This window comes from Corvus hawaiiensis, chromosome 1 (genome assembly GCF_020740725.1).
Source record: "Corvus hawaiiensis isolate bCorHaw1 chromosome 1, bCorHaw1.pri.cur, whole genome shotgun sequence".
Lineage (NCBI taxonomy): Eukaryota > Metazoa > Chordata > Aves > Passeriformes > Corvidae > Corvus > Corvus hawaiiensis.
The window spans coordinates 41,595,529-41,614,088 of record NC_063213.1 but is presented as its reverse complement, the minus strand read 5'-3'; the positions used below and the strand labels follow the sequence as shown (position 1 = coordinate 41,614,088).

At 40.6% G+C, this 18,560-nt stretch overlaps 1 protein-coding gene across 3 annotated transcripts in view; it reads left to right on the top strand.

The window, feature by feature from the left end:
* The window catches only part of UBE2E1 (ubiquitin conjugating enzyme E2 E1), a 44,148-nt gene extending 27,188 nt beyond the window's left edge, over positions 1 to 16,960 (top strand). For all 3 annotated transcript variants that reach the window (XM_048301999.1, XM_048302019.1, XM_048302010.1), the window contains 3 exons: positions 7,938 to 8,070; positions 15,003 to 15,150; positions 16,036 to 16,960. In XM_048301999.1, coding sequence (XP_048157956.1) covers positions 7,938 to 8,070; positions 15,003 to 15,150; positions 16,036 to 16,133 — 379 coding nt within the window. In that variant the 3' untranslated portion in view covers positions 16,134 to 16,960. The remainder of the gene's footprint in view (positions 1 to 7,937; positions 8,071 to 15,002; positions 15,151 to 16,035) is intronic.
* The last annotated feature ends 1,600 nt before the right edge of the window (positions 16,961 to 18,560 follow it).

Below are 18,560 nucleotides of genomic sequence, written 5' to 3'. Positions count from 1 at the left end.
TTGATTCTCGAATGGCAGGTTAATTGTAGTAGATTTCCATTTCTTTAATGGATAAAGCACAGTATTTAGGAAAGAGCCCTGTTATCATTCAGTGTAGCACCTCTAAGGGCTTATGGAGGGAAAGGGGGTATTACTGAACCGTTTAGTTGTCAGAGAGGGTAGTTTCCTTTCCATGTATGAGTAACCTACTGTATCCCAGTAAGTGCCAGGAGGAAGTAGATTTGTTTTCTTTTGAGGAGTATACCACATTTGAGATTGGTGACACAAGAACTTTCATATTTGTTAGTAGTATTGATTGTCTTTTATTTGTCTTTAATTATAGATCTGTCAATTTGATGCTAGGCAACCAGTTTAGTTTGTTTAAAATTACAGAAATAAATAGGTTCACTAGTTATATTTCTATACCAATTTCCAAAAACCTGTTGGAATATGAAGAGGCCGCCAAAAAATGGTGTAGTTGCAGAAATAGTGCATTTGTGAAACCACCTGGTTTTGCTTACCAATTGTAAATTATACGTCTGTGCTATAAATACATAAATAATTTGGAAATGCAGTCTGATGATGTGTAGGAATTTCTGTCCCCATGTTGGTAGTTGCTAGTCAGTAGACAAATGGCAGGAAGGAAACTGATTTAAAAATAACATAAGGTTATGTTGGCAGACCACAGATTCTACCATCACATCATCTTGTCATTTCAAATAAGACATTGCTAATTGTTAAGTGGGTCAGATTCTCTGTTACTCTTTCCCAATTTGTTTTATTGTTTCTTATGCAGGGTGTTATTTAATGGGACATGTAAGGTCACATATAAACTGTGATGTTTTAATTCATTTAATTTTTGGTCACGGCCTCAAACTAAAACTATGAGGAGAAAAGAAAAAGATTTGCATACAATGAAAATAATTTTATTGATTACTTAGTTTGGCATTTTCTGTATTTCCATACTGTACATACTAAAGTCTCAGACTTACAGAAACAGCCTCTCTGCAGTCATGTTTGACACTGAAATGTTCCTACATGTATGTAGTGGGACAAACTTCCTGTACTTTGCAGTAGAGAAGGCTAGGAAGAAGCCACTGGAAAGAAAAACTGAAACCCTTGAGAACTGAGCAGGCTGGATTTATTTTCAATTTTGGAACCAATGCTAAATGGATTAATTTCTCTTGACCCTTTTTATAAGGACTTGCTCCTAAATTGGAGTGATTATTGTTGAACTAAATAGAGCTGTAGCACACTCCTGAGAATATCATAAATCTTCTCCTGACCTCCCTGAGGTCAAAACTGAGATTTTATTTTAAATCTTTGAAGCCTGGTTTAAAAATCAAACTCTGCAGTGAAATTATTTAAGAGGGGTGGCCTTTTCACCAAGGAATTTAGTAGTAACTTCACAGTAGTATTTTGCAGAGACCAAAATACTTCGGGTAAAAGTCCTAAATTTGCAAGTACCCCACGGCATTTCTGTTCCTCTTGTAATAGAAAAAGAATGAGATCTTGGCTGTGATAACTCTTGGTTGTTGTGTGATCTTATTGCCAAGTATTTTTTTTATAAATTGGAAAACATAGTCTTTTTTTTTTTTTTCTTCTCACGAAGAAATCCCCCTGATCAGTCTTCCTTGAGGTCCCATAAATCCCTGCATTACACCTTATCAGCTCCATTATCAGAGCTATTTAGTTATTTAGTTCCTTTTTTAACCTAGTAGGAAAGTAATTCACTGCACTATTTATCCTCCAGTTTAAGCTTTGTGCAATTGTTCAAACCTTCCTAATTTTACCTTAGGCTGATACTTAAGGGAAAAGCTTTCCCAGATGCTAAAACAGAAATTTTGTGCATGAAAATGCAGAGAAGAATGATATTATTTCTAACTCTGTTAGAAACGTGGTGGGATTTGTAAGGGACTTATACTTGTGCAATAATATTGTGACTACCATTTTAAATTGAAGACAGAAAACACAATACTTTCAATGACTTACAAGAAAAATAATATTTACAGTTTTGTACTTGAAAACCATATCCCTGAACATGAACTAGAAGGAGAATTAAGTTCTATTTTTGCAATTTTACCTCTACCTCCTTTGCTCCCTTCCCATGTTTTAACTAAAGCCGGCTGCAACTTTTTCTCTTGCTGTCTTTTCCCTCTGTCCTCATTGAGCCTGCAGGAATTTCACCTGATATCAATCCATCATTTTTGTGTTAACACAGAGGAGCAGCTTGGTTGTGTGTAATGACAGTGGACAAAAATTGCTGCTGATACACATAGGCACGTAGTAGTTCAGTATATTACCTTTAATTTTCCGTGGTTGCCCAGGAGTAGTTGTCTTGTGTTGTGATTTTTTTTTTCCTTTCTTTTCCTTTAATTTCCATTCTTTGACTTAAAAATGGGAGGCATCTCACTTTTAAACTACTTTGCCAAAAAAATAGCAATGAAATGGATGGCCCTGGGTATCCTTTTAACTACTTCTGTTTTGTCTATTTGAATTTCTTCCTAATAACTGTGTAATGTTTTAATGCTTATTTTATAATTGAAAAACCTTTGTAAATTGTGTACGCAGGTCTTTGGATTGTATTGTAGCAGGCTTGGCATAGTGGGGTCCTGCCTATGAATGGAATGTCTCAGTGCTGTAGTAATAAAAATAATAATAATAGATTTTGGTAGCTAAAGCATGTGCAGAAGGTGACAGTTTATTTCTAAAATTAGAACTGTGCATTAATATGAAGGTTTTGAAGTGATGTTTAGACCAAAGGATTAGCTACATTTTGTTTTGTTGGTTTTCACTCTGTTCATCAGCACTCCTATGTTAAGACAGCTTGCTTGAAGATCTGTAGAGCAAAATTTCTTTGGATGGGGGATTTTGGAGGTGTTTGTTTTCAATGGCTAAGATAGATGAGCTGTCCTGCTTCTTTGTAGAGGTGGCACCTGCCTTCCCCAGTGATCCAGTATTTCTGGGGTGCTTTTCCAATCTCTCCACCAGATTCAGTCTAACAATATAAGTGAACAAATTCAGTGTGGACCCACCCAGTGGGCTACAAGAAAAGGAAGTATATTTACCCTGAGGTCAGGAGTGGGGTGGGTTAGAAGGGAAAATCAAGGTGCAGCAGAACTTCAGGTGAGAATGATATGCTGCCTGCCTGGCAGCCAAAACTTCTAATGTGTTTTGGGCTTGCATCTTTGGAGAAAAAGAAAAAAAAAAAAAAAAAGGGGGCAGGGGGGGAAGGAGCAAAGGGACCTTCTAACATTTAGCTATTTCCTAAAGCTGCCTAGTAAGTCCATAACTAAGATGCACTTCTATGTTCAGCCATTAAGTGTTTCTTACTAGAAAACAAAGCAACAGCAAAAAAATTGATATTGCTGTCAGTTTGTAAAGGTGCAGTTTTACTTTAGAGATCATTAGATTCTCTGCCACCCTGAAATTCCCATGTACCGTTAGTTTGTTGTTTGTTTTCTGATCTGAGCTATGTCCCTTGGAAAAGGTCATGTCTGCGGTGTTTTTAGAATTTATATTTATTTTCCTCAAGTGTGCAGCTTCCAAACAGCTTAACTACTTTCATCAGACTCTTCATGTTTAGGGCGAAATAGCCTCAAAAATAGCAATAGGGATATGGAGTAGTTGGTGTATGAGTTCGTGGGTTTGTTACTTGCAATTTTAACTGAAACATACTGTAGGTTTTCATTAGGTGTTATTTCCTTCATCATACCATGGAATTGCCTTTCTTCTCATCACCCTGATGAATAGCAGTCTCTGGCACTTCTAAACTACTCTGCTAAATTAGTTAGCTTTTAAAAGGAATATGTACTGCTTTGGTACATCAGGGTATTAACCTAGTGTTTGTAGCATCAACTATATTGATTTATCACTGCAGTGATCTGCTATTTTGTGTCTTCTGTATCTCAAAGAAGAGGAATTAAACTATTTGCCAGTCTGAATTTTCACTGAAAGGAGCACTTAAATTATCATTCGGTCAAACTCCTGGAAAGGACCGGGTAGTTTCCAAATGAATTAGCATGTTTACATAAACAACAGACTCTGAGTCATTCTTCTGGAAAGCACCATCGCTGTGTTCCCAGGGATTTTTATACATTAGCGGTATGTGGTGAACACCAAGAAGTCCTGCCTTCCCTCCGTGGCATAGGCATATTTTGAGTGATTTGCCCAGGGTGCCAGGGCAGAGGAGGAAGCTGAGTTTGTGTGTGCAAAATATCGGAGTGGTGTCATGTATTGCAGACCTGTGATGGAGGTTGTCTCTGGCTGGCTTAATACAAAAAAGTCACATGCTGGGTGTTCTTGCAGACTGTCTGTCATTTCAGCTTTTTCCATATGTGAAAGTGCGTGTGTGTGTGTGTCTTCTCCATGAACACTGAATCTCTGAGATGGAGTTCTGTGTTTACAGTTGCTCAGTACTGCAAGGCGTCTGCAGCTAATTTACCTAGGCATTGTTCTGCTCCCTAGCCTCTGCTCTAGGTGTTTCTAATTTACCTATTGGATTTTTAAGTTGAGAAAGAATATGGCACCTGCCAGCAAAGAGAGGCAGGGCAAGATCAGGTTTTTCCAAAGCAGCACAAGGCTGGTTGGGACTTGGCCCATGCAGGACTTTGAGCTTGGTCTCGCTTGTGCTGAGACTTTATCCCTGCCTTGCGTCTACCAGGAGGTAATGCCTTGCATTTTCCTGCCTCTTGACTTGGAAAATTAGATATTCCTTGAACAATACCTTGCCACTGGGAGGTTTCCCAAGGAGTGTTTCTGTCATAACATCTGTCTGGGGGATAAGCCAGCATCATTGGGAATGATCAGGATAAGTTGTTACAGTGGGTGCAGTGTGTCTTCACTGAGCATATCACTGTTTTTCCAAGAGAGATCTCAGTTGCACTGCAGTGTAACACATGCTGCTTGATAGGATAATAATGGGTTGGGATCTTTTCAGTTTTCTTTTGGATGTCATTTTTCACTCTGAATTGCTGGTCTTTTACTCATTTCTTTCTTTGGAAGTGAAGAGGTTGTGGGCTGCTGAGTTAATACAGAAACTCTCGTCTTGCAGTGGAAACTATTTCTATTTAATTGGTTAAAATTGCCTTCCCAGTGGTCATATGTTGGACAGCTTCAAAATGTAGTATTAGTAGATCTAGGCACTTAATTTGAGCACTGGTGGCACATATCAGGCAAGGTGACAGCTGTGCCAGTGAGCCTTGTGTCCATGCATCAGTGAATTTCTTTTCAAAGCAGATAATTGCAAGGATTTTAAACAAAGAATGTGGTCTTTAACCTGTGACAGTTTCTGTATCTCCACCAAAAGTTAATGCCACTGTTCTTACACTGTGGTCAAGTATTGTCACTTTTCTATTATGCACTAGGTCTTCATGAGCTGTTTGATATTACTAATCCTAAGTTAAATCTAAGCAGTATCATACTTGAAGCTGACTTGCATCTTCCTCTTTCAGTCTTTCTTTTATAAGAAATCAATGTTAATGTCTAAAAGTTGGACATGCACAGCTGTTTTACTCTGTTAATTGAATTATGAAAAGCTTAAAAGGAAAGCTTAGTACATCATTGTTAAAGCCTACTGATGTCTTACAAAGATGTTGTGCTCTTAATATGGCAGTATATTACTTGTGTGCAGTGATAGCTCTAATTGGAAACCTAATAGGATACAAGAGATTTCTAGGACTATTACTAATGATAATATATTTTTTAAGTCTGTGGGATTTTTTTATTGACAGTCCTTTGGGCTGAAGCTGGAAATAAAATGCGAAATGTTGAAATATTTCTCGTTGGTTCAGAGGGCTGTATTCAGTGCTAATCGCACATCACATTTCTTGAGTGCTGAAGTGCTCCCCATTGGCAGTTCTGGTGATATAAATTCCAACACTAAATCGGTGCTAACAAAGCTCAAGTACCTGTTCCCGTTCAGTAGCTCCATCTTTAGGGGAGGGAGGGGAGGATGATTGCCGGTGCAACTTGCAGTAATGACAGTATGTCAGGAGGTTGCTAATAGGTACATAAAGAGGTGATTCCTTGGAGCAGTGGCTAAGGGTGCCCCAGAGAGTCCTTTTCAGTAAGTTTGCACAGTTAAGTTGGTGTCTTTCCAGAGGTAGAGCTTCCTGTCGAAATACAACACTTTTCCAGTCTAATGCACAAGTGGTAGCTGGAGAGTACTGACTGCCCAAATATATAGACTTGCACAGGACAGGGACAAGTCATTAAGGTGGAGTGGGATGCCAGGAGTGTTCAGGATGGAATGGCTTTTACTTTAATTTAATACTGATCTTGAGCTGTGCTGGGTTTTGTGTTCTGGAGAGAAAAATCTTTCCCTTGTGGCTGGTGCATCATTTGCAGAGAATCTGTCTTCCTTTACTGCTTTCTTACGTGCTTTCCTTTCCCTGGAAGCATGCTTTTAGTCATAACTTCATGATTGTTGAATTACCTAGCACCAGCATATTTGTGAAATTTTATTACTAGGTTAATCTGAAAAAAATCCAAAACACTAGGTTTGATAACAGAATTAATTCCCTTTCTCTCTCTGGATTCCCCTGCTGTCGAGAACATGTTCACCAGTATTGGGAAGAGCAGGGAAAAAAAATGTGTCTCTGATCACTGTTATTATGACAATTTATGTTCTTGCAATTGTATTTCTATTTGTTACACTGTTATTAACACTTAGTGATTACTCTGGTTCCTTGCACATTAATCAAATGCATATTGTCATGTGTATATTGAATTTATTGTATTGCCCTCCCTCTCAAGTAATGCTGCTCTGTGATTGTTGTAATATGAAAAGAGCCTGTTTTTTTCCTTCTGTCTTAGGGGAGCCTTGTTAAAAGAAGGGGGAAAGAAGAGCAAGGCTAGTTTTCATTGTATTAGGAACATTAAGATCCATCCCCTTCAGAAGAAGGGGAGAAGAGATTTCTGAAACCATGGTATGTCCATGATGGAAAAAGCTGTGTCACCACCTCCTGTTATGCAAAGGGTTTTTCCAGCTCTGGCATCTTACAAATAAGATACTACTATAGCAGTACAGAAGGGAAGAGGCAGCAGTGGAGTCCTACACCATTAATGGCTTTACAGGTTGAGCTGTACTTAGAAATACTCAGTGACATATGGCACGCTACAGAGTGCAAGTGTCTGAGGATATAAGTAAAACTAATTTTAACAAGCAGACGTTTGATCTTTGCAACACCTTTAGTTTGTACTGCTTGTAGTGAGCTGCTGGCAGGTTAGGCAGTCTCAAATTAGGCAGAGCTAATTTGAGAAAGTGCTGTTTTAATTTGACACAGTGATTTTAATTCCCCCTAAAAAAGGCAGTTCCACAATGCAAGCAATATCAACAAGGTAAGATCATGTGGCCTCATCTTAGAAATCAGTGCAGCAAAATTATAGAAATGTAGAAAATTTTGATATTTAAGAGTGTCATCATTAATTTGGCTTCCTTCAATTATACTATGAGCCTTTGTTTAACAATAGTGCAGGATATATTTTAATTTAAAGAACAAACAAGATTTTAAAAATGAACAAAAATCCTTAATTTGTTTAGTACAGTCTTTAATGTGATACAGTTTTATTAAGACTGAGATGGAAGAGCCGTTTCTGAAATACAGTAGGAAATTGTTCTTTGAAACTTAGCTCTTGTGTTGTATTGATAGTGTAGTATGTTTAGGAGTAGTTCTGGGCAATGCTGCTCTTGTAACTGTCGAGAGAGAGAAGATGGAACCGTACCCCACCTCTAGTTTCTCAGCTTTGCTAAACAGGCTGGAACGCTGGTAACTTCAGGTAAGATCTCTGAGTATTTGAGAGCATTCAATCTTCTTTTAATCCCGATCTCTACTTCAGGTGGTGTATGAAGAGTAAGACTGAAATATTTCTTCTGTATCGTACTTGAAGAATGTAAGAAGTTGTATTTATTTGAGCTGTGGTAGTATTTCTAAATGATTTTGGTTTTTATCTCTCAGCGCTGGCCCCAAAGGTGATAACATCTACGAATGGAGATCAACCATTCTAGGACCTCCAGGTTCGGTCTATGAGGGAGGTGTTTTCTTCCTTGACATCACGTTTACGCCAGAATACCCCTTCAAGCCTCCAAAGGTAAGAGATCTGTAGCTACCATCTTAAGTCATGAGTGCTAAACATGGATAGCATGCAGTGTTAATGGAATACAGCCCATTTGAAATCCACTCTTAAGAACAAACTTAAGCTCATTTTAGACATTAAATTAGTTTCTATTAGCTAATGTTAACAGCTTTTCCAGTCCTCTTGATAATTATTTTAGAGCTTGTTTTCTTTTTTCCTGCTTCTAAGAAGTCCTAAGCATTTAGTGCAAGCATTGGGACAGGACTGAGAAACTGAGAAGTAGATAAACTTGAGGAGAAATACTACAAATACTTGTTTCTCAAACCACCTAGGTACTGTAAGCATAAGTTACGTGTGTTTTGGCTGCTAAAGTAGTATTTAATTTTTCAGTTTTGTTGGACACTTGTGTTGTTCACCTATTTGTACAGTAACAAACTTTCTGTAGGTGTGTTATATTTGTGAAGCTCTTACATTCCAGTGTTGTTGTGTTCCAGTGCTCTAAGGCAAATACCAGTGTGAGTAAATGTTATCCAGTGGTTCCAATATGTGACCACAGGAAGAGTGTTGGGTTACAAGAGGTGCTTGTGTATACACTTGGTGTTTGTCTTGTATCTGAAAGCATTTATGTGCATGTTTAACTTTCTACTTAAAAGTTGTTTGATTGATGAGATACATGCCAATGACTGCACCATCTTTCAGGCTTTGGTCTAGTCTGCAGCAGAAAGGACTTCTTCAGGCCATCAGTCCATCTCAGCAGAGCAATGCTAATTGCTTACGCAAGACAAATTAATACAAGCTTGCCAAATTAAGGAAACTGTTTGCCTGTTCTTGCTCACATAACTTCAGGGTTTCGGTAGTACCAACAGGTCCTTCAATTCTACCCCTAAGATAGGGTTCCAGTTCACAAACAGCGTGGTCTACCTTGGGACATCTCTAGTGCTTTCCTGCTGACATCTGTCCATCTCTTTTTGGAGATTCTCTGGCAACACAGATGGTTCTCTCATGTTAGAATTCAATTCACTTTAGAGTAAGGTTGTTGTTGTTTAATTTGCTGAATAATTTGTTGTCCAACCAACTGTACGCAATTTATTATGTTGTGAGCCCAGTAAGCATTTAAAGAGAGATTTTTTGCTTTCCCATGTGTGCGTTGTTACACCTTTTCTTTCTATGCTACAGGTCAGGCTTGTTCATCATAGAATCATGGAATGGTTTGGGTTGGAAGGGGCCTTAAAGATCATCTGTTCCAAACTACTTGCTGTGGGAAGGTATGCCTTCCACTAGACCACGTTGTTCAAAGCTCTGTCCAACGTGGCCTTGAACATTTCCATGGATGGAGCATCCACAACTTTTCTGGGCAGCCTGTTCCAGTGCCTCACCACCCTCACAATAAAGGATTTACTCCTAATATCCCCTCTAAATTAACCCTTTTTCATTTTAAGGCTATGACTCCTTGTCCATGCCCTTGTAAAAAGTCTCTCTCCAGCTTTCCTGTAGGCCCCTTTTGGTACTGGAAGGCTGCTCTAAGGTCTCTCTAGAACCTTCTCTTCTCCAGGCTGAACAAGCCCAACTCTCTCAACCTCTCTTTATATGAGAGGTGCTCCAGCCCTTTGATTGTCTTGATGGCCCTCCTCTGGACTCACTCCAACAGGTCCACATCCTTCTCATGTTGGGGGCCCCAGAGCTGGATGCAGTGCTCCAGGTGGGATCTCACAAGTGATTTTGATTGCCCAGATACAGATGCAAGGACCTTACACATGGCCTTGCTGAACTTCATGAGTTCACAGGCCCACCTCTCTCTGTTCCTCCTAGGCTACCTGTCCTTGCTTCCACTTCCTGTACAGTTCCTTTGTGTGTTTGAGTTTGTCCAGGAGCTCCTTGTTCATCCATACAGGCCCCTTCCCCTTCTCTGAAAGATGGATCCCATCAGTGCCCAGCAGACCAGGTTTCCCAAAGCAAGTCCCATGGTCTTGCTTTCCCAAAGCAAGCCCGGTCAAACCCCCGGCTGTGGCACCAGTCCCATAACCATTTGTCGGTTTGCTAGATTTGACTAGCCCTTTTGAACCCTTTCGCTTTGACCAGGAGGATTGATGAAAAAAATACCCGTGCTCCAGAGTCCTTTCCTTAACTCTCAGGACTGCCTTATTTGGCTTCAGTGTCTTTTCTGTTATCGTGGGTCTTTCCAATCTCAGAGCAGCAAAGTGGTTCTGCAGGGACACCTCAGGCTTTGGGGGTAAGTCTCTTCCTGCAGGTCCTTGCTGTGGCAAGCTTCCATTCTTTTGCATTTTTGGCCCCCATCCCGTCCGTGTGTGCCAGCAGGAGTTTCTGGCTGTTTGGCCATGGGCTGTAGGTCCAGTGCAGACTGTGCTTGGGACCAGCTGTCTGACTCCTCCTCAGCAGCCCTGATGCCATGCAGGCTTCTCACTGCCTCCTATAGCTCAGCCAGCTGCTGCAGGAGGTCCTCTACCTGGGCAACACCTTTTGCAGGCAGGTCTGCTGCCCGTCCTGCCTAGGAGAAAGGTCTTGGCACTGCCTGCAGTCTGAGGTCCACTCTGCAGCCTCTCCTTTCAGCAGCTCCATCTGAGTAGAAGTATGTACCACTGGCAGGGTAGATGGTACAAACTCCCCAGCCAGATGCAGCCCTTGCTCTCAGATGTGTTCCCACCATGCTGCTTCAACAGTCAAGTAGGATGCCTTGCAAGGCCATACTGTAACTACCAGTGCTACTGAGACAGCCAAGTTTCCCAATGCAGAACCAAATAAACAGTTGTGTCATTCCAGCTCAGCCCTGCTTTCTGCTCGGTGCTTCTGACTAGGATACCTTTGTCTTTATCTTCAGGTCTAAACCCTCACCCAGATGAAAAGAAGGGTGGGATTAAAAAAACAAACAAATAGGCAACACTTATTGAGGCCTTAAAAGATGAGTTTAATGGTGATTCACTGAATTGTAGCAGTTTCATTAAAATGGAGTCTTTCATCTAGTGAAGTCCGAGTTGGTTTACAAACCACAATCTGTGTACAGAAGTAAAATACATACAGCTTCAGTCTCATTGAGATGGGATTTAGGAGAAAGCATGGTGGTGCTATAATAGGACACACTTGTTCTGCTTGGGCACTTAAGGTTGAAATGAAGAACCTTCCTTCGAGAACCAAAGCTGCTCCTGTATTAAAATTTACACTAGTGTTAATGGTAATGTGGAAAATATGATTATCATATTGCTCCTGCTTTATTCCTGCTATTTTGTTGATTTCAGATTGTCCAACTGCTTGCAGTAGTGAGTAAATACTGTCTGTGGATCGTGTTTAAGTGGTAGGCTAATGTAATTACAGTAGCCTTCCTGTAAGTGCCTTTTAGGGCAAGAAATAAAGAAATAGCTAGTTGAAACAAAACCCAGTGTATATCACTTTTGATGATAAGGACTCACAGAACAGTAGTCATTTTAGAATAGAGTAGAATGTCATTTTAGAAGCTTTGATCTCTGAAAATATTAAGCTCTGTAAGGAAAAAGGACTAGTATCCCTTGAATCTTCCTTGGTGAGACCAGTAGAAGAAAACCTCTATGGCCTCTTTAAGTCTTTGGTAACTCCTGTGGGGGCAGTTGCTGCTGTGGTGGCCTGCCTGATCGTGAAGGGCCTGTAGCTGAACACATTTCATAACCTGAAAATGAAGTGTCATTAAAGGATTTACTTTCTTAAATAAAATGAGGTGAAAATGGTCATCCTGGCAAGCTTCCAAGCCCTTAGGAATATGTATGAGAGAAGGTGTTGAGGCATAAACACTGACAAATACTGTGTGGTTGATGAGCATCCTAGAGGCGTGTGATGAAGGATATACAGGTGCAGCCTTTGAGGACTGGGTCTAGCTCTAGCTGAGGGTTCGATTCAGTATGTTGGAGCAAATGTTTTTGGAGAGGATGTTGCTGTAGGAGAGCCAGAAGACTGTGCTAGAAGTGATACTTAGATTCCTGTGAGGATATTAAGAGGGACTGCACTACTGTGCTTGAGGTTGGAGAAATGAAAGATTTAAAAATTTGACTTGGAAATGCGTTGCATGGTACAAGGAACTTCAGTGGGAGAAATCTGATACAGGGACAGATACTCTCTTTCATGTCCTAAATAGGTATAATGAAGTTCTTTTGCATTTAACCAAGCATTCTATACAACACCTTGAAAATGTTAATCTGTTCTCTGCTTTTTATGTTTTCTCATTTTGTGTTGTATTCTGGTTTTGCATGTGTTTCAGATAGCAAATGAATCAGGCACGTGCTAGGTGAGCCTGGATTTAGGAGAATCCAATAAACAAGTATAATTAGAATTTAAGAATTCAGTATTTGTACTATTACAACGGGCATTTTCCCAAGAGTTACATTACAGTTGGGTTATATTTCATTTACTGAGGTGAAAACAGTAACTTGTGTTGATCTGGTGTGTGTGCTGTGATCATTTGTATTAATAACCTCTAACCACTTCCTTCCACCCACTCCTATTCTGCTGCTTGTGTAAATTAACCTCTACTATCACTTCAGGGTAAGGTTGAGATTAGCTTCTTTTATGTCTTTTCAAAAGCTATGCTTAACTCTGTATAGTTACTGCATTAATGTAATCTCAGGTGGGACATTTCCAAAGGATTGTTCAGTTACACTATATTTTTCTGTTATTCCACATGCTGTTCTCTTCACTACCTTCTAAGTAACTCAGTTTCTTTTGATTTTGGTCTGAATGTACTAGGTTTATGTGAGAATTTTTTTTCATCTTTAGGGTGTAATGAACATTTACTTTAAATATTTTTGCTTGTTTTCAAGTGGGCCTCCAATTTCTCCCTATTCCAGTTCCATTTGGGTTCTCTGCACTGCTGGCTTTTGTGCCATCAGCAAAAATTGTGAATGGCAAACAGATGGACTGCATGTGTCTAACACCATCCCAGTTCTGAGTTACTGCTAAAGTGAAAACAAATTTAGATTTTTTTCCACAGTGCTTGGTAGAATTCCTCTAACTGGAGAAAACTGCTTTTAGTGCCATAAGGATTATATCTTAAGGTGTGTTAAGGAACCAGGATGTTCTGCAAGTATAAGGCAGTCTTCTTTCATTTTCACTTTCCCCTCATTCATGAAAAATAATTAAAAAGTAAGTCTTACTCTTAAAGGCAAACAGCATTCATGCTTTGTTATCAGTTATTAGTCAACTGGACTGAGAGACTGTCTACACAGTATTTAGCTTTTGTGCTGAGAATCAGGATTAACAACTTTCTGTCTTTACAAATTAGACCTGTTGACCTCTGTTTATTTGGTCCTTATTGTATTAACTTGGAAATACTCCATGCTTCCCCTTCTGGATATGTTTAATCTGTCAAAATTGTTACCTCGCTTACAGTTAGAAACCTTCTTGGAAGGAGACCAAAGGTGCAGGTCAAACACAGAAACACTGAGCAAGCAGCAGGGCTGGGCTGAGGGCTGCTCAGGAACCCAGGGCAGAGCCATTGCCAGCAACCGCAAATGCCACGAACGTGCCCTGAACAGTGTGGGCTGGGGCAGGTGCGGCAGAGGCAGATCCGCCCACTGCTCTGGCTGCTGCACGTGGACTTCCACATGACTGCCGGGAGTAATTGCTGCCTTTCCTCGGAAGATTAGATGATCTGGGAAACAAAGGTCATTTAGGTTTCTTGTCTGCTATACCTCTAAGGCTGCCTAGGTAGAAAGCATCAGGAGTTCTTGGTTTTGGAGTGACAGCTTGTTGCAGAAGGTGTGGGAGGGTTGACACATCTCTGCTCTCTTGCAGTCATTTTGCTATTTCCCCCATAATGTGCAAACATGCAGGGATTTGGGGTTTCCTTTGTTTGCTTCCTGTTTTAATCCAAAATCCAAGCAGCTCACAAGAAACAAAGCACAAAATCTCCCCAAGCATGCAGTGTGGGTGTCTCCTGTGTGACAAGTAACCGCTTTTGCAAGTTCAAAAATAGCCCGTGTGCTCTGTGCATCAGGAGCATTCTTGGAAACACTGCATGGATTCAGTGCACAGGGACATGCCAGTCACCAGGGTTCTGTAGCTGTGTCACCCCACACTTGGGTGTCACTTGGGCCTGCTGCCCAAGCCTGTGAGAGTGAGGGTTGCAGGCAAATTCTTTGCATCAGAAAGGTAGTAGAAAAAAATGAGGATTGACTGGCAAGTTTTATGTGTGGGCTGGTCACACCTCTAGAGAAAGCACTAGCGTGTTCTTGTCATACCGCACGCTTACCGAATGTGTTCTGCAAATACTCCTGTGACCTATAAACAGACAATAGAATTTCTAGGTGAGGATAGTTGACAAATTATGAGGATTTAGGATGTGAACCCACCAGCCTTTATTCATGTGCATAATCTTAACCCATGCAAACTGCACCAAATTTGTTCTGAGAATGGCTCCTGGTGCTTGTGTTTCCCTTTCGGATAACTTCTGTGGCAAGCTGCCTAGCTCAGTCACATCACGAAAATAAGTAAATCTAACTAACATTTCCCTTGATCGCTGAGCCTCTTAGAAGTGATGGAAGCTGTCATTCCAAGTGCCTTGGCCTGTCTGGAGGATTTTAGAAATCCGTGGAAGCCCAGAAAGAGAAAAATGCTGGTGTTAAGGCCCCGGGCCCTTTTTTCACTGGGAACAAAAAGGCAAAAATTAATTTAAGAAAAAAAAAAAGTGGGGGGAAAAAAAAAATTAAACCCACCAGAGCCTGGGTTTTGCATTGACCGTGGAAGTTGGCTCCTGAGACTGTTAATCATTTTTGTTCTAAATCCGGCTCTTTTTTGTTTCCGCCGCGAGAGGGCGGCGGCGGCCCGGGGAGCCCGGCGTGGGTCAGCCCAGGACCCGGCTCGGCCGGCGCGCCCGGGCGCTGCTTCACTCCCTCGCTTGGTACTCCTGTGCTGTCCCTCCCCACAGCCTGTGGCACGCCGGCACACCTGCTCACACCCCTCTCTTGCAGGTAACGTTCCGGACAAGGATCTACCACTGTAACATTAACAGCCAAGGCGTCATCTGCCTGGACATTTTAAAAGACAACTGGAGTCCAGCATTAACCATTTCTAAAGTACTCCTCTCCATCTGCTCCCTCCTCACAGACTGTAACCCCGGTAAGTCCACCTGCCGCCTTGCACTCCTCCCAGCACCTAAAAAACGTGGCCCTCCTCATCCCATTGGTATGGCCAGCTTGGCTCCAGCCTCCAGCACATTTCCCTCTCCCGGGCAGTCAGAGAGGGGCTGGAGGTGCTGGAGGGGGATATACCCTACCAGCCTGCTGTTTGCTGCTTCTCAGGCCATGGGGAAACAAGCACGTGAAAACTCCTTCCCCTTCCAAACCCAGTCTCCACTGGTCTGTAGGGCTACAGTGATTCAGTAATGGAGCTTGAAGACCCATGAACACAGTTCCAAAAACAGGGGGGTTGGCCTTTTACTTTCCATCGTCCATATAAAACCAGTGACCAGCTATGCCACAAGTGGTCATCACTGCTGCTCTAGCCCACCCGCTGTCCACACTAGTTAAGAGGAATATGTCTTAATTTCCAAAGTCATTTTACAGGTTGCATTTTTATGTGTCTAACGATGAGAGGCCAGATTTCACACTGTAGTAAACTTGTTGGGGAAATTAAACCCCTTCTTGAGATGTGATCTTTCCTTGAAGGCAGCTTTATATTGTTACAAGTACACTTAGCATGATCATCTCAGGCACTCTTAGAAGGAATAAAACAAACCTGAAATGCATGAATTGGTGAAAACCCTCAGTGCTGTGTCTTAAACATCTTAAAACTTTATTGGCATTTCACTCTATTAAGTTACAGATTAGTACATCACCATAAAAACACAAAAGTAGAGAAGATACAGATTTTCAATTCAGTATGTTTAGATTGTTACAGTGTACCTTACCTGTGTGTTTGCCTCATATTAAATTCACACTTGAGCTTTATTTACAAGTTTTTATTCGGTAACTTGTCTGAATAAGCGGTGTGTTTCCTTTTCAGCTGACCCCCTCGTTGGAAGCATTGCCACTCAGTATATGACTAACAGAGCAGAGCATGACAGAATGGCCAGACAATGGACCAAAAGATATGCTACATAAATTGGATTTTTGTCAAACTCTTACATTATTTGTCTGTGATGGAAAGAGCTGCTTATGATTTTGAAGGGGTGGGGGGAGGGAGGGTGCTGGTAAAGAGTAGGGTATTTCTATAACAGATTTTATTCAGTCTTTTATTTCCTAAGATTTTGTTGTTGTAACTTAAGGTATCTTGCTACAGTAGACAGCTAGGATTTGGAATAGCATACTTTAAGACTGTAATTAGTTCAGCAATATTAGCTCACATATAGTACCGAGAAGAATGTAAACTTCTTAGACTTCTTTGGTTTTCCGTTTGCTTGCAATATGTAAAAGATTAAAACAGCTTAATTTTGTACAGGTACATAGGTTGACGTTTATGTAAAAGTCCTTTCAAGACTCTACACACTGTTTTTGCTTTTTGTTTGGGTTTGAGGGATTTATTTTGTTCTGGGTTGAGTTTCTTTTTTTTTTGGGGTTGTTTTGTTTTTTTTTTTTTTTGTAAAAAGATGTTTGGATTGTTTTTCCCTATGGAGGGCACATTGGTATTTAACAAATCCTTTTTAAAGACTGTCATCTCATGATCTGTGATATGGAGAGGTGGATATATGGCCTCATATATGAAATGAGAAGTAGTTAATGTATTATTTTATAAGCCAATCTATCTTTGTGAAAAGAATAAAGGGTTTAATCAGGACTTACGGTAACCTGTAGTGAAATACCTTAAGCTGTTTAACTGTAAGGTGTGGAATAGGAGTCACTCAGTGGATTGGTTGTATGTTGTGGGCTACTTAAGTCTGCATTTGTTACTGTGCTAATAAAAAGATGTTTAAAAAAAAAAGAAGAAGAAAAGATTTCTGCTTAGTCCCTTGCTTTGTCATTGTCCCTTGCCAGAACCGTGTCTCTGTACGCTTTGGAGAATTTCTGCTATGGTTAAGGACAAGGGAGACCTGCAAGTGAGTGCTCTGACTGCTGCTATTTTAGGAAGACAGTTCTAGACAACCATACAATGAATGACAGCGTAAGACCTTCACAACTGTTCACTAAGTGTTGTGCAGGGACCTGGACATGAGGAGGTAACTTGCTACAGAGTCCATGATAGTTACTTTATAGCTTAAGTTTTCACAGCATTGCCTCTGCAGGACTGGCATGTTGTTTGAAAGTACAACCAGAAAAGTGTAAGCCATCTGGAAGGGAAAGAAGCGGAAGAAAAGAATGTCTTGGTGCTTTTCTGATGGAGTGGTGTATTCACACTTGGAAGAGGAGAAGGAATCGTGTCCTGGTAAGCTAACAGACAACACCATAAAAGAGTATAAAGGAGACTTAAATCTGTAGATCCTTTAACTACCTATAAAGATTATCTCCTAGAGACATAGTGTTTACATTGAGGTATGTAGCAACAGGGCAGTTAGTTGTGGATATGGCATTTCTGACCACTCCCTTAAGGTAAAGGCCGGAAGCACAGATTCATTTTCACATGGCAAGTGCTTCACTTTGCAACATTCTTGTGAGTGCTGTGTGGTCATCTGCGCTCTTGGATTTGGTTTGGTACTTTAAAATAAATTCTGTATCTATTTCATTTACATACTTCTCCTCCTTTCTAGATACAGAGCAAATCTAACTTGGTCCAAAGTAATCTGTTAATTAGAGGTGTCCTTTCCTTTGCTGGGTGGCTGTGGGTAGTGGCACCTTACCCTGATCATCTGAACTGCTGTCTTTCGACACAGCACATGTTTTGGTGTATGAGCTCCCTCAGCTGTTTGCCTATTTGGCATGTAGCTACATCACACCAGGAGCATCTCTGGTAGTCTTTACTCTACTTGAGTAAAAAGGTAAATGGCTTAATCTCATAGGTTTTTGCCAGCTTCTTGCTTTGTGCCACCAGGACATGTCAAATTAACTGTTGTACCTGGTGGGGGTGACTGATTTGTACAGTGTTGATTCAGCAGGGTAATGGCTTAAGAGGAACAGAGAAAGATGGTTTAGTTTAGTAATTTGTTTTTCTTCTTTATAATAATTTTTCTCCATTATCTTATGAAGGGACTCCAGTTTTGCAGAAGGTAGGTGATCCCCGTGACCTAGAACAGCATTTGAGTCAGTGGAGCAGTAAGAACAAAATAGGTGTTCTGCCCGTTAGCTACTACATTATACTCTGTACTTTGCTTATTAACCCTATGTAAAACTACTACAGCAAGTTTCATTTTTACTCAGTACCAGCCACTGTGTGCACATTGTTTGCAGAGGAGACACTACATTTTCCATCACTTGTCAGTAAAACACTACGGTATTTAGAAAAACATCAGAATAAGTTTATGAAAGAGAACAGTAGGTGGTGATTTTTTTAATCTGAATGCCTCAAATTATCTAAACTCTAAATTTAGCCAAATCAAAGAAAATGTGTTTGCCTTTATGTAACCTATTTGGAAAAATGGCTGTAGTCATTTAGAAGAT